Below are 15642 nucleotides of genomic sequence, written 5' to 3'. Positions count from 1 at the left end.
AGGGGCATCACTACTGTATTATAGAGATAATACATGTTGTTCTCCTGGTGTCCACTAGGGGCATCACTACTGTATCATAGAGATAACACATGTTGTTCTCCTGGTGTCCACTAGGGACATCACTACTGTATTATAGAGATAACACATGTTGTTCTCCTGGTGTCCACTAGGGCATCACTACTGTATTATAGAGATAACACATGTAGTTCTCCTGGTGTCCACTAGGGGCATCACTACTGTATTATAGAGATAACACATGTTGTTCTCCTGGTGTCCACTAGGGACATCACTACTGTATTATAGAGATAACACATGTTGTTCTCCTGGTGTCCACTAGGGGCATCACTACTGTATTATAGAGATAACACATGTTGTTCTCCTGGTGGCCACTAGGGGCATCACTACTGTATTATAGAGATAACACATGTTGTTCTCCTGGTGGCCACTAGGGGCATCACTACTGTATTATAGAGATAACACATGTTGTTCTCCTGGTGTCCACTAGGGGCATCACTACTGTATTATAGAGATAACACATGTTGTTCTCCTGGTGTCCACTAGGGGCATCACTACTGTATTATAGAGATAACACATGTAGTTCTCCTGGTGTCCACTAGGGGCATCACTACTGTATTATAGAGATAACACATGTTGTTCTCCTGGTGTCCACTAGGGGCATCACTACTGTATTATAGAGATAACACATGTTGTTCTCCTGGTGTCCACTAGGGACATCACTACTGTATTATAGAGATAACACATGTTGTTCTCCTGGTGTCCACTAGGGGCATCACTACTGTATTATAGAGATAACACATGTTGTTCTCCTGGTGTCCACTAGGGACATCACTACTGTATTATAGAGATAACACATGTAGTTCTCCTGGTGTCCACTAGGCATCACTACTGTATTATAGAGATAACACATGTAGTTCTCCTGGTGTCCACTAGGGCATCACTACTGTATTATAGAGATAACACATGTAGTTCTCCTGGTGTCCACTAGGGCATCACTACTGTATTATAGAGATAACACATGTTGTTCTCCTGGTGTCCACTAGGGCATCACTACTGTATTATAGAGATAACACATGTTGTTCTCCTGGTGTCCACTAGGGCATCACTACTGTATTATAGAGATAATACATGTTGTTCTCCTGGTGTCCACTAGGGACATCACTACTGTATCATAGAGATAACACATGTAGTTCTCCTGGTGTCCACTAGGGCATCACTACTGTATTATAGAGATAACACATGTTGTTCTCCTGGTGTCCACTAGGGCATCACTACTGTATTATAGAGATAACACATGTTGTTCTCCTGGTGTCCACTAGGGCATCACTACTGTATTATAGAGATAACACATGTTGTTCTCCTGGTGTCCACTAGGGCATCACTACTGTATCATAGAGATAACACATGTTGTTCTCCTGGTGTCCACTAGGGCATCACTACTGTATTATAGAGATAACACATGTTGTTCTCCTGGTGTCCACTAGGGCATCACTACTGTATTATAGAGATAACACATGTTGTTCTCCTGGTGTCCACTAGGTGCATCACTACTGTATCATAGAGATAACACATGTTGTTCTCCTGGTGTCCACTAGGGCATCACTACTGTATCATAGAGATAACACATGTTGTTCTCCTGGTGTCCACTAGGGACATCACTACTGTATCATAGAGATAACACATGTAGTTCTCCTGGTGTCCACTAGGGACATCACTACTGTATTATAGAGATAACACATGTTGTTCTCCTGGTGTCCACTAGGGCATCACTACTGTATTATAGAGATAACACATGTTGTTCTCCTGGTGTCCACTAGGGGCATCACTACTGTATTATAGAGATAACACATGTTGTTCTCCTGGTGTCCACTAGGGGCATCACTACTGTATTATAGAGATAACACATGTAGTTCTCCTGGTGTCCACTAGGGCATCACTACTGTATTATAGAGATAACACATGTTGTTCTCCTGGTGTCCACTAGGGCATCACTACTGTATTATAGAGATAACACATGTTGTTCTCCTGGTGTCCACTAGGGCATCACTACTGTATTATAGAGATAACACATGTTGTTCTCCTGGTGTCCACTAGGGCATCACTACTGTATTATAGAGATAACACATGTAGTTCTCCTGGTGTCCACTAGGGCATCACTACTGTATTATAGAGATAACACATGTTGTTCTCCTGGTGTCCACTAGGGCATCACTACTGTATTATAGAGATAACACATGTTGTTCTCCTGGTGTCCACTAGGGCATCACTACTGTATTATAGAGATAACACATGTAGTTCTCCTGGTGTCCACTAGGGCATCACTACTGTATTATAGAGATAATACATGTAGTTCTCCTGGTGTCCACTAGGGCATCACTACTGTATTATAGAGATAACACATGTAGTTCTCCTGGTGTCCACTAGGGCTCTCACTACTGTACTATAGAGATAACACATGTTGTTCTCCTGGTGTCCACTAGGGGCATCACTACTGTATTATAGAGATAACACATGTTGTTCTCCTGGTGTCCACTAGGGGCATCACTACTGTATTATAGAGATAACACATGTTGTTCTCCTGGTGTCCACTAGGGCATCACTACTGTATCATAGAGATAACACATGTTGTTCTCCTGGTGTCCACTAGGGCATCACTACTGTATTATAGAGATAACACATGTTGTTCTCCTGGTGTCCACTAGGGCATCACTACTGTATTATAGAGATAACACATGTTGTTCTCCTGGTGTCCACTAGGGCATCACTACTGTATTATAGAGATAACACATGTTGTTCTCCTGGTGTCCACTAGGGCATCACTACTGTATTATAGAGATAACACATGTTGCTCTCCTGGTGTCCACTAGGGCATCACTACTGTATTATAGAGATAACACATGTTGTTCTCCTGGTGTCCACTAGGGGCATCACTACTGTATTATAGAGATAACACATGTTGTTTTCCTGGTGTCCACTAGGGCATCACTACTGTATCATAGAGATAACACATGTTGTTCTCCTGGTGTCCACTAGGGCATCACTACTGTATTATAGAGATAACACATGTTGTTCTCCTGGTGTCCACTAGGGCATCACTACTGTATTATAGAGATAACACATGTAGTTCTCCTGGTGTCCACTAGGGCATCACTACTGTATTATAGAGATAACACATGTTGTTCTCCTGGTGTCCACTAGGGCATCACTACTGTATTATAGAGATAACACATGTTGTTCTCCTGGTGTCCACTAGGGCATCACTACTGTATTATAGAGATAACATGTTGTTCTCCTGGTGTCCACTAGGGCATCACTACTGTATTATAGAGATAACACATGTTGTTCTCCTGGTGTCCACTAGGGCATCACTACTGTATTATAGAGATAACACATGTTGTTCTCCTGGTGTCCACTAGGGCATCACTACTGTATTATAGAGATAATACATGTTGTTCTCCTGGTGTCCACTAGGGCATCACTACTGTATTATAGAGATAACACATGTAGTTCTCCTGGTGTCCACTAGGGCATCACTACTGTATTATAGAGATAACACATGTTGTTCTCCTGGTGTCCACTAGGGCATCACTACTGTATTATAGAGATAACACATGTTGTTCTCCTGGTGTCCACTAGGGCATCACTACTGTATTATAGAGATAACACATGTTGTTCTCCTGGTGTCCACTAGGGCATCACTACTGTATCATAGAGATAACACATGTTGTTCTCCTGGTGTCCACTAGGGCATCACTACTGTATCATAGAGATAACACATGTTGTTCTCCTGGTGTCCACTAGGGCATCACTACTGTATTATAGAGATAACACATGTTGTTCTCCTGGTGTCCACTAGGGCATCACTACTGTATTATAGAGATAACACATGTTGTTCTCCTGGTGTCCACTAGGGCATCACTACTGTATCATAGAGATAACACATGTTGTTCTCCTGGTGTCCACTAGGGCATCACTACTGTATTATAGAGATAACACATGTTGTTCTCCTGGTGTCCACTAGGGCATCACTACTGTATTATAGAGATAACACATGTTGTTCTCCTGGTGTCCACTAGGGCATCACTACTGTATTATAGAGATAACACATGTTGTTCTCCTGGTGTCCACTAGGGCATCACTACTGTATTATAGAGATAACACATGTTGTTCTCCTGGTGTCCACTAGGGCATCACTACTGTATTATAGAGATAACACATGTAGTTCTCCTGGTGTCCACTAGGGCATCACTACTGTATTATAGAGATAACACATGTTGTTCTCCTGGTGTCCACTAGGGCATCACTACTGTATTATAGAGATAACACATGTTGTTCTCCTGGTGTCCACTAGGGCATCACTACTGTATTATAGAGATACCACATGTTGTTCTCCTGGTGTCCACTAGGGCATCACTACTGTATTATAGAGATAACACATGTTGTTCTCCTGGTGTCCACTAGGGCATCACTACTGTATTATAGAGATAACACATGTTGTTCTCCTGGTGTCCACTAGGGCATCACTACTGTATTATAGAGATAACACATGTTGTTCTCCTGGTGTCCACTAGGGGCATCACTACTGTATTATAGAGATAACACATGTTGTTCTCCTGGTGTCCACTAGGGCATCACTACTGTATTATAGAGATAACACATGTTGTTCTCCTGGTGTCCACTAGGGCATCACTACTGTATTATAGAGATAACACATGTTGTTCTCCTGGTGTCCACTAGGGCATCACTACTGTATTATAGAGATAACACATGTTGTTCTCCTGGTGTCCACTAGGGCATCACTACTGTATTATAGAGATAACACATGTTGTTCTCCTGGTGTCCACTAGGGCATCACTACTGTATTATAGAGATAACACATGTTGTTCTCCTGGTGTCCACTAGGGCATCACTACTGTATCATAGAGATAACACATGTTGTTCTCCTGGTGTCCACTAGGGCATCACTACTGTATCATAGAGATAACACATGTTGTTCTCCTGGTGTCCACTAGGGCATCACTACTGTATTATAGAGATAACACATGTTGTTCTCCTGGTGTCCACTAAGGGCATCACTACTGTATTATAGAGCTAATACATGATGTTCTCCTGGTGTCCACTACAGGCATCACTACTGTATCATAGAGATAACACATGTTGTTCTCCTGGTGTCCACTAGGGGCATCACTACTGTATTATAGAGATAACACATGTTGTTCTCCTGGTGTCCACTAGGGGCATCACTACTGTATTATAGAGATAACACATGTTGTTCTCCTGGTGTCCACTAGGGGCATCACTACTGTATCATAGAGATAACACATGTAGTTCTCCTGGTGTCCACTAGGGCATCACTACTGTATCATAGAGATAACACATGTTGTTCTCCTGTTGTCCACTAGGGGCATCACTACTGTATCATAGAGATAACACATGTTGTTCTCCTGGTGTCCACTAGGGGCATCACTACTGTATCATAGAGATAACACATGTTGTTCTCCTGGTGTCCACTAGGGGCATCACTACTGTATTATAGAGATAACACATGTTGTTCTCCTGGTGTCCACTAGGGGCATCACTACTGTATTATAGAGATAACACATGTTGTTCTCCTGGTGTCCACTAGGGACATCACTACTGTATTATAGAGATAACACATGTTGTTCTCCTGGTGTCCACTAGGGACATCACTACTGTATCATAGAGATAACACATGTTGTTCTCCTGGTGTCCACTAAGGGCATCACTACTGTATTATAGAGATAACACATGTTGTTCTCCTGGTGTCCACTAGGGCATCACTACTGTATTATAGAGATAACACATGTTGTTCTCCTGGTGTCCACTAGGGCATCACTACTGTATTATAGAGATAACACATGTTGTTCTCCTGGTGTCCACTAGGGCATCACTACTGTATTATAGAGATAACACATGTTGTTCTCCTGGTGTCCACTAGGGCATCACTACTGTATTATAGAGATAACACATGTTGTTCTCCTGGTGCCCACTAGTGTCATCACTACTGTATTATAGAGATAACACATGTTGTTCTCCTGGTGTCCACTAGGGGCATCACTACTGTATCATAGAGATAACACATGTTGTTCTCCTGGTGTCCACTAGGGGCATCACTACTGTATTATAGAGATAACACATGTTGTTCTCCTGGTGTCCACTAGGCGCATCACTACTGTATTATAGAGATAACACATGTTGTTCTCCTGGTGTCCACTAGGGCATCACTACTGTATTATAGAGATAACACATGTAGTTCTCCTGGTGTCCACAAGGGGCATCACTACTGTATTATAGAGATAACACATGTTGTTCTCCTGGTGTCCACTAGGGCATCACTACTGTATTATAGAGATAACACATGTTGTTCTCCTGGTGTCCACTAGGGCATCACTACTGTATTATAGAGATAACACATGTTGTTCTCCTGGTGTCCACTAGGGCATCACTACTGTATTATAGAGATAACACATGTTGTTCTCCTGGTGTCCACTAGGGCATCACTACTGTATTATAGAGATAACACATGTTGTTCTCCTGGTGTCCACTAGGGCATCACTACTGTATTATAGAGATAACACATGTTGTTCTCCTGGTGTCCACTAGGGCATCACTACTGTATTATAGAGATAACACATGTTGTTCTCCTGGTGTCCACTAGGGCATCACTACTGTATTATAGAGATAACACATGTTGTTCTCCTGGTGTCCACTAGGGCATCACTACTGTATCATAGAGATAACACATGTTGTTCTCCTGGTGTCCACTAGGGCATCACTACTGTATCATAGAGATAACACATGTTGTTCTCCTGGTGTCCACTAGGGCATCACTACTGTATTATAGAGATAACACATGTTGTTCTCCTGGTGTCCACTAGGGCATCACTACTGTATTATAGAGATAACACATGTTGTTCTCCTGGTGTCCACTAGGGCATCACTACTGTATTATAGAGATAACACATGTTGTTCTCCTGGTGTCCACTAGGGGCCTCACTACTGTATTATAGAGATAACACATGTAGTTCTCCTGGTGTCCACTAGGTGCATCACTACTGTATCATAGAGATAACACATGTTGTTCTCCTGGTGTCCACTAGGGGCCTCACTACTGTATTATAGAGATAACACATGTAGTTCTCCTGGTGTCCACTAGGTGCATCACTACTGTATTATAGAGATAACATGTTGTTCTCCTGGTGTCCACTAGGGCATCACTACTGTATTATAGAGATAACACATGTTGTTCTCCTGGTGTCCACTAGGGCATCACTACTGTATCATAGAGATAACACATGTGGTTCTCCTGGTGTCCACTAGGGGCATCACTACTGTATTATAGAGATAACACATGTTGTTCTCCTGGTGTCCACTAGGGACATCACTACTGTATTATAGAGATAACACATGTTGTTCTCCTGGTGTCCACTAGGGGCATCACTACTGTATCATAGAGATAACACATGTTGTTCTCCTGGTGTCCACTAGGGGCATCACTACTGTATTATAGAGATAACACATGTTGTTCTCCTGGTGTCCACTAGGGGCATCACTACTGTATCATAGAGATAACACATGTAGTTCTCCTGGTGTCCACTAGGGACATCACTACTGTATTATAGAGATAACACATGTTGTTCTCCTGGTGTCCACTAGGGGCATCACTACTGTATCATAGAGATAACACATGTTGTTCTCCTGGTGTCCACTAGGGCATCACTGTATTATAGAGATAACACATGTTGTTCTCCTGGTGTCCACTAGGGCATCACTACTGTATCATAGAGATAACACATGTAGTTCTCCTGGTGTCCACTAGGGCATCACTACTGTATTATAGAGATAATACATGTTGTTCTCCTGGTGTCCACTAGGGCATCACTACTGTATCATAGAGATAACACATGTTGTTCTCCTGGTGTCCACTAGGGCATCACTACTGTATTATAGAGATAATACATGTTGTTCTCCTGGTGTCCACTAGGGCATCACTACTGTATTATAGAGATAACACATGTTGTTCTCCTGGTGTCCACTAGGGCATCACTACTGTGTTATAGAGATAACACATGTTGTTCTCCTGGTGTCCACTAGGGCATCACTACTGTATTATAGAGATAATACATGTTGTTCTCCTGGTGTCCACTAGGGCATCACTACTGTTTCATAGAGATAACACATGTTGTTCTCCTGGTGTCCACTAGGGCATCACTACTGTATTATAGAGATAACACATGTTCTCCTGGTGTCCACTAGGGCATCACTACTGTATCATAGAGATAACACATGTTGTTCTCCTGGTGTCCACTAGGGCATCACTACTGTATTATAGAGATAACACATGTTGTTCTCCTGGTGTCCACTAGGGCATCACTACTGTATTATAGAGATAACACATGTTGTTCTCCTGGTGTCCACTAGGGGCATCACTACTGTATTATAGAGATAACACATGTTGTTCTCCTGGTGTCCACTAGGGGCATCACTACTGTATTATAGAGATAACATGTTGGTCTCCTGGTGTCCACTAGGGCATCACTACTGTATCATAGAGATACATGTTGTTCTCCTGGTGTCCACTAGGGGCATCACTACTGTATTATAGAGATAACACATGTTGTTCTCCTGGTGTCCACTAGGGGCATCACTACTGTATCATAGAGATAACACATGTTGTCATGTCTTCAGGCTGTTTAGTATCACATATAAACATGTATTCAGATATTAATATCAAGTATTCATTTTATTTGTGTAATAAATATTAAAAACAAGGAAGTGTAAAACACACGTCTGATGAAAGTGAAACCAGTCCAAAGACTGCCCTGGTCCGGACCAGAGGAGACCAGGCCCGGTCAGAAGAGCTTGGGCAGCTGTCGGAGGCGCTGCAGGTCCAGGATGTTCCCCACCGAGCCGCTCGCCCTCATTAAAGATGGCCGCCTGCTGGAGCGGTTCTCCTTGTGGGCGGCGCCCGCCAGCAGCTGCATTGTGGGCCGCAGGTCCCGGATCAGCTGACTCTGTGGGAGGAGCTTCACGTTCAGCGGCTGGCGAGCGGTCGCCTCCTCCTCCTCCTCCTCCTCGATCAAGCCGTATCTCCTCATGTACTTCCTGGTGGCCAGAGACATGTTGCTCGGTGACAGCGGGGAGTGGTTGGAGGCGGGGCCTGGACAAGAGGGGGCGTGGCCTCCCACGCAGAGCCTGCTGAGCTGCGAGTCGCTCAGGTAGCGCAGGGCGATGGCGTTGGCCTCCAGGCTCAGGTCCACGCTGCCTTCAGGGACCAGAAGGCTGGCGTCCGGCACGCTCAGCCGGGACAGAACCGCCGCCGGGTTGATGCTCGCCAGCGTGCTGCAACAAACACAGTCACCGTCCACTTCCTGTTGCACACTTCCTGTTCGCTTTAGCTGAGCGGCACCATGAGAGCGTCATCATTACCTTCAGTCCTCATGTTCACTGAGCGGAGCCTGAAGGCACCATGAGAACGTCATCATTACCTTCAGTCCTCATGTTCACTGAGCGGAGCCTGAAGGCACCATGAGAGCGTCATCATTACCTTCAGTCCTCATGTTCACTGAGCGGAGCCTGAAGGCACCATGAGAACGTCATCATTACCGTCAGTCCTCATGTTCACTGAGCAGAGCCTGAAGGCACCGTGAGAACGTCATCATTACCGTCAGTCCTCATGTTCACTGAGCGGAGCCTGAAGGCACCGTGAGAACGTCATCATTACCGTCAGTCCTCATGTTCACTGAGCGGAGCCTGAAGGCACCGTGAGAACGTCATCATTACCGTCAGTCCTCATGTTCACTGAGCGGAGCCTGAAGGCACCGTGAGAGCGTCATCATTACCTTCAGTCCTCATGTTCACTGAGCAGAGCCTGAAGGCACCGTGAGAACGTCATCATTACCGTCAGTCCTCATGTTCACTGAGCAGAGCCTGAAGGCACCGTGAGAACGTCATCATTACCGTCAGTCCTCATGTTCACTGAGCGGAGCCTGAAGGCACCGTGAGAACGTCATCATTACCGTCAGTCCTCATGTTCACTGAGCGGAGCCTGAAGGCACCGTGAGAACGTCATCATTACCGTCAGTCCTCATGTTCACTGAGCGGAGCCTGAAGGCACCGTGAGAACGTCATCATTACCTTCAGTCCTCATGTTGACTGAGCGGATCCTGAAGGCACCATGAGAACGTCATCATTACCGTCAGTCCTCATGTTCACTGAGCGGAGCCTGAAGGCACCGTGAGAACGTCATCATTACCGTCAGTCCTCATGTTCACTGAGCGGAGCCTGAACGCACCATGAGAACGTCATCATTACCTTCAGTCCTCATGTTCACTGAGCGGAGCCTGAAGGCACCATGAGAACGTCATCATTACCGTCAGTCCTCATGTTCACTGAGCGGAGCCTGAAGGCACCATGAGAACGTCATCATTACCGTCAGTCCTCATGTTCACTGAGCGGAGCCTGAAGGCACCATGAGACCTCATCTCCCTTCGAGACCTGTACCTGCTGCTCTCCACGGTCTGCTGGGTCCTGGTCTGGGACTCGTTCAGGTGTCCGTGGTCCAGGTGGACTCCCAGCTGCTGCAGCTGCCTCACGGTGGCTTTGAGCACCGGGTCTCCTCCAGCGCTCGGCTTCCTCTGGCGCCTCCTGCCGGACTCGTCTTCCACTTCCTGTTTCCTGTCCGACTCCTGCAGCCGACTGCTCAGCTGGCTCTGAGGATGCGAGGTCAGGTGATGAATGCGCCGGGGAGCGTCACGTGACTCGTGCTCGGCGTGCGTCGGTACCATCAGGTCGTGATAGAAGCGCCGCTGCTCTCCTTCAGATCCGTACATGCTGGCACTCTCTCCCAGAACTGGGCTCTCCAGACCGCTGACACTGCACCTGAACACACCACAGTGAGAGGCCGGGTCTCCTCCTCAGAGACATGCTACCTGATGCCGACGGCCGTCTCACCTGTGCTGACCGCCGGGGGAGCCGACGGCCTCAAGGACGTTGGCTCCGCCCACAGACCCAATGGTGGACAGGTCGACGTGTGAGGAGGAGGGGGGAGGAGCCTGTACCTCCTGGTGGGGGAGGGGCGACTGGACCGGATCTCCCCAGAACAGACTGGCTCCTGAAAACCAGAGAGTAAGACATGCTGAACCAACACCTGTCTCACCTGTCTCCCAGTCTCTCAGTCTCACCTGTCTCTCAGTCTCACCTGTCTCCCAGTCTCACCTGTCTCTCAGTCTCACCTGTCTCTCAGTCTCACCTGTCTCCCAGTCTCACCTGTCTCCCAGTCTCCCAGTCTCACCTGTCTCCCAGTCTCCCAGTCTCACCTGTCTCCCAGTCTCACCTGTCTCACCTGTCTCATCTGTCTCCCAGTCTCACCTGTCTCTCAGTCTCACCTGTCTCACCTGTCTCTCAGTCTCACCTGTCTCAGTCTCACCTGTCTCTCAGTCTCACCTGTCTCTCAGTCTCACCTGTCTCTCAGTCTCACCTGTCTCTCAGTCTCACCTGTCTCTCAGTCTCACCTGTCTCCCAGTCTCACCTGTCTCCCAGTCTCACCTGTCTCCCAGTCTCACCTGTCTCTCAGTCTCACCTGTCTCTCAGTCTCACCTGTCTCTCAGTCTCACCTGTCTCAGTCTCACCTGTCTCCCAGTCTCACCTGTCTCCCAGTCTCACCTGTCTCTCAGTCTCACCTGTCTCCCAGTCTCACCTGTCTCTCAGTCTCACCTGTCTCCCAGTCTCACCTGTCTCTCAGTCTCACCTGTCTCCCAGTCTCACCTGTCTCTCAGTCTCACCTGTCTCTCAGTCTCACCTGTCTCCCAGTCTCACCTGTCTCCCAGTCTCACCTGTCTCTCAGTCTCACCTGTCTCTCAGTCTCACCTGTCTCCCAGTCTCACCTGTCTCTCAGTCTCACCTGTCTCTCAGTCTCACCTGTCTCTCAGTCTCACCTGTCTCTCAGTCTCACCTGTCTCTCAGTCTCACCTGTCTCCCAGTCTCACCTGTCTCTCAGTCTCTGAGTCTCACCTGTCTCACCTGTCTCTCAGTCTCACCTGTCTCTCAGTCTCACCTGTCTCCCAGTCTCACCTGTCTCCCAGTCTCACCTGTCTCCCAGTCTCACCTGTCTCTCAGTCTCACCTGTCTCCCAGTCTCACCTGTCTCACCTGTCTCCCAGTCTCACCTGTCTCTCAGTCTCACCTGTCTCCCAGTCTCACCTGTCTCCCAGTCTCACCTGTCTCTCAGTCTCTGAGTCTCACCTGTCTCACCTGTCTCTCAGTCTCACCTGTCTCCCAGTCTCACCTGTCTCTCAGTCTCACCTGTCTCTCAGTCTCACCTGTTTCTCAGTCTCCCAGTCTCACCTGTCTCTCAGTCTCACCTGTCTCTGTCTCACCTGTCTCCCAGTCTCACCTGTCTCTCAGTCTCACCTGTCTCCCAGTCTCACCTGTCTCTCAGTCTCTCAGTCTCACCAGTCTCCCAGTCTCTCAGTCTCACCTGTCTCTCAGTATCACCTGTCTCCCAGTCTCACCTGTCTCTCAGTCTCACCTGTCTCCCAGTCTCACCTGTCTCCCAGTCTCTCAGTCTCACCTGTCTCTCAGTCTCCCAGTCTCACCTGTCTCTCAGTCTCACCTGTCTCCCAGTCTCACCTGTCTCTCAGTCTCACCTGTCTCCCAGTCTCACCTGTCTCTCAGTCTCTCAGTCTCACCTGTCTCCCAGTCTCTCAGTCTCACCTGTCTCCCAGTCTCACCTGTCTCTCAGTCTCTGAGTCTCACCTGTCTCACCTGTCTCTCAGTCTCACCTGTCTCCCAGTCTCACCTGTCTCTCAGTCTCACCTGTCTCTCAGTCTCACCTGTCTCTCAGTCTCACCTGTCTCCCAGTCTCACCTGTCTCTCAGTCTCTGTCTCACCTGTCTCTCAGTCTCCCAGTCTCACCTGTCTCTCAGTCTCACCTGTCTCTCAGTCTCACCTGTCTCCCAGTCTCACCTGTCTCCCAGTCTCACCTGTCTCCCAGTCTCACCTGTCTCCCAGTCTCACCTGTCTCCCAGTCTCACCTGTCTCCCAGTCTCACCTGTCTCTCAGTCTCACCTGTCTCTCAGTCTCACCTGTCTCCCAGTCTCACCTGTCTCCCAGTCTCACCTGTCTCCCAGTCTCACCTGTCTCCCAGTCTCACCTGTCTCCCAGTCTCACCTGTCTCCCAGTCTCACCTGTCTCTCAGTCTCACCTGTCTCCCAGTCTCACCTGTCTCCCAGTCTCACCTGTCTCTCAGTCTCACCTGTCTCTCAGTCTCACCTGTCTCCCAGTCTCACATGTCTCTCAGTCTCACCTGTCTCCCAGTCTCACCTGTCTCTCAGTCTCACCTGTCTCTCAGTCTCACCTGTCTCTCACCTGTCTCCCAGTCTCACCTGTCTCCCAGTCTCACCTGTCTCACCAGTCTCCCAGTCTCTGTCTCACCTGTCTCTGTCTCACCTGTCTCTGTCTCACCTGTCTCTGTCTCACCTGTCTCTGTCTCACCTGTCTCTGTCTCACCTGTCTCTGTCTCACCTGTCTCTGTCTCACCTGTCTCAGTCTCACCTGTCTCAGTCTCACCTGTCTCAGTCTCACCTGTCTCAGTCTCACCTGTCTCTCAGTCTCACCTGTCTCTCAGTCTCACCTGTCTCTCAGTCTCACCTGTCTCTCAGTCTCACCTGTCTCTCAGTCTCTCAGTCTCACCTGTCTCACCTGTCTCACCTGTCTCTCAGTCTCACCTGTCTCTCAGTCTCACCTGTCTCTCAGTCTCACCTGTCTCCCAGTCTCACCTGTCTCTCAGTCTCACCTGTCTCTCAGTCTCACCTGTCTCCCAGTGTCACCTGTCTCTCAGTCTCACCTGTCTCTCAGTCTCACCTGTCTCTCAGTCTCTCAATCTCTCAGTCTCACCTGTCCCCACAGCGATGCTGGCGGTCCTGGGTGCTGGTCTCCCCTGAGCCTCCAGCAGCATCTGGACCTGCGCCTGCAGGAGCCGAAGCTGTTGGTCCTGATGGAGGAGGAGCTGGTAGGTGTCAGGTGGGACCCCCACCCCCACCTGGTCACAGCACACATTCACACAGGAGGGGCGGGAGGGGGCTGGAGAGGGGGAGTCACCACACCACGAGGCGGGAGGAGGGTGGAGGAGGAGGGGAGAGCTGAGAGGAGGGCGGGTGGAGAAGGGAGATGGAGTACGCTGACATGAGGACAGGGGTGGAATGGAGGATGGAGGAGGAGCAGGGTGGAGACTGGATGGAGGAGGAGGGTGATGGTGGGAGGATGGAGGAGAAGGAGGGTGGAGACTGGATGGAAGAGGAGGGTGATGGGAGGATGGAGGAGGAGGAGGGTGGAGACTGGGTGGAGGAGGAGGGTGATGGGAGGATGGAGGAGGAGGAGGGTGGAGACTGGGTGGAGGAGGAGGGTGATGGGAGGATGGAGGAGGAGGGTGGAGACTGGGTGGAGGAGGAGGGTGGAGACTGGATGCAGGAGGAGGGTGATGGGAGGATGGAGGAGGAGGAGGGTGGAGACTGGATGGAGGAGGAGGAGGAGGGTGGAGACTGGATGGAGGAGGGTGATGGGAGGATGGTGGAGGAGGAGGAGGGTGGAGACTGGATGCAGGAGGAGGGTGATGGGAGGATGGAGGAGGAGGAGGAGGGTGGAGACTGGGTGGAGGAGGAGGAGGAGGGTGATGGTGGGAGGATGGAGGAGGAGAGTGGAGACTGGATGGAGGAGGAGGGTGATGGGAGGATGGAGGAGGAGGAGGAGGGTGGAGACTGGGTGGAGGAGGAGGAGGGTGATGGTGGGAGGATGGAGGAGGAGGGTGGAGACTGGATGCAGGAGGAGGGTGATGGGAGGATGGAGGAGGAGGGTGGAGACTGGATGCAGGAGGAGGGTGATGGGAGGATGGAGGAGGAGGAGGAGGGTGGAGACTGGATGGAGGAGGAGGAGGAGGAGGAGGGTGGAGACTGGGTGGAGGAGGAGGAGGGTGATGTGATGGAGCAGGGTGGAGTCCTGGGGAGGAGAAGATGGAGGTGCAGTCGTAGGTGTGGGTGGAGCAGCAGCAGCAGGGCTCCTGCAGGTTGGAGTTGGGGGTGCTGTGGAGGTGAGGAGGAGCAGCGGCTCTGGGGGCGGAGGAGGTGGTGGTGTTTCTGGTGGGAGGAGCAGGAGGGTCTCTGTGGGCGGGCCCAGGGTCCTGCCGAGCGTTCCGATTGGTCGCGACGCTGCCGTCGATCAGCAGAGAGAGCTCCGGAACAGACGGCTGGACTCTGCGAGTCTGAAACAGGAAACAGGAAGTCAGCCGCCCTGCGGGGACGTCGTCACGGCAACGTCCCCGTGGATACACGTACCTGCGGGGGGGGGGGGACGTGGGGACACGTACCTGTGGGGGTGGGGGGTGGGGGCTCGGGGACGGCCGTGGGGACAAGTCCTCCACGCCAGAGTCCTGGTCCCCGGCGCCAGAGCCCCGGGCCCCGCTGAAGGAGGTGCGGGCCTCTCGGAACACCTCCGCCTGCCTGCTGCGCTCCTCTGGGCCCAGCTCGCACCGCAGGGCCCGGTCCTCCCCCGGGACCACCTGCGGAGGTCCACATCGGTCCACATTCATCCCTTGTGTCGGTGACCATCA

General features: G+C 49.5%; 1 protein-coding gene across 2 annotated transcripts in view; it reads right to left on the bottom strand.

Annotated features, from left to right (window-relative positions):
• Positions 1–8763: 8763 nt before the first annotated feature.
• Positions 8764–15642, bottom strand: part of stil (STIL centriolar assembly protein) — a 17829-nt gene continuing 10950 nt past the window's right edge. For both annotated transcript variants that reach the window (XM_056414024.1, XM_056414025.1), the window contains exons 9-14: positions 15400–15591; positions 13935–15294; positions 10993–11152; positions 10824–10920; positions 10543–10751; positions 8764–9381 (exon numbers count right to left, since the gene is read on the bottom strand). In XM_056414024.1, the coding sequence (XP_056269999.1) occupies positions 8892–9381; positions 10543–10751; positions 10824–10920; positions 10993–11152; positions 13935–15294; positions 15400–15591 (2508 nt within the window). In that variant the 3' untranslated portion in view covers positions 8764–8891. The remainder of the gene's footprint in view (positions 9382–10542; positions 10752–10823; positions 10921–10992; positions 11153–13934; positions 15295–15399; positions 15592–15642) is intronic.

Source organism: Pseudoliparis swirei, chromosome 5 (assembly GCF_029220125.1).
Source record: "Pseudoliparis swirei isolate HS2019 ecotype Mariana Trench chromosome 5, NWPU_hadal_v1, whole genome shotgun sequence".
Classification (NCBI taxonomy): domain Eukaryota; kingdom Metazoa; phylum Chordata; class Actinopteri; order Perciformes; family Liparidae; genus Pseudoliparis; species Pseudoliparis swirei.
This window is presented reverse-complemented; position numbering and strand designations above follow the sequence as displayed.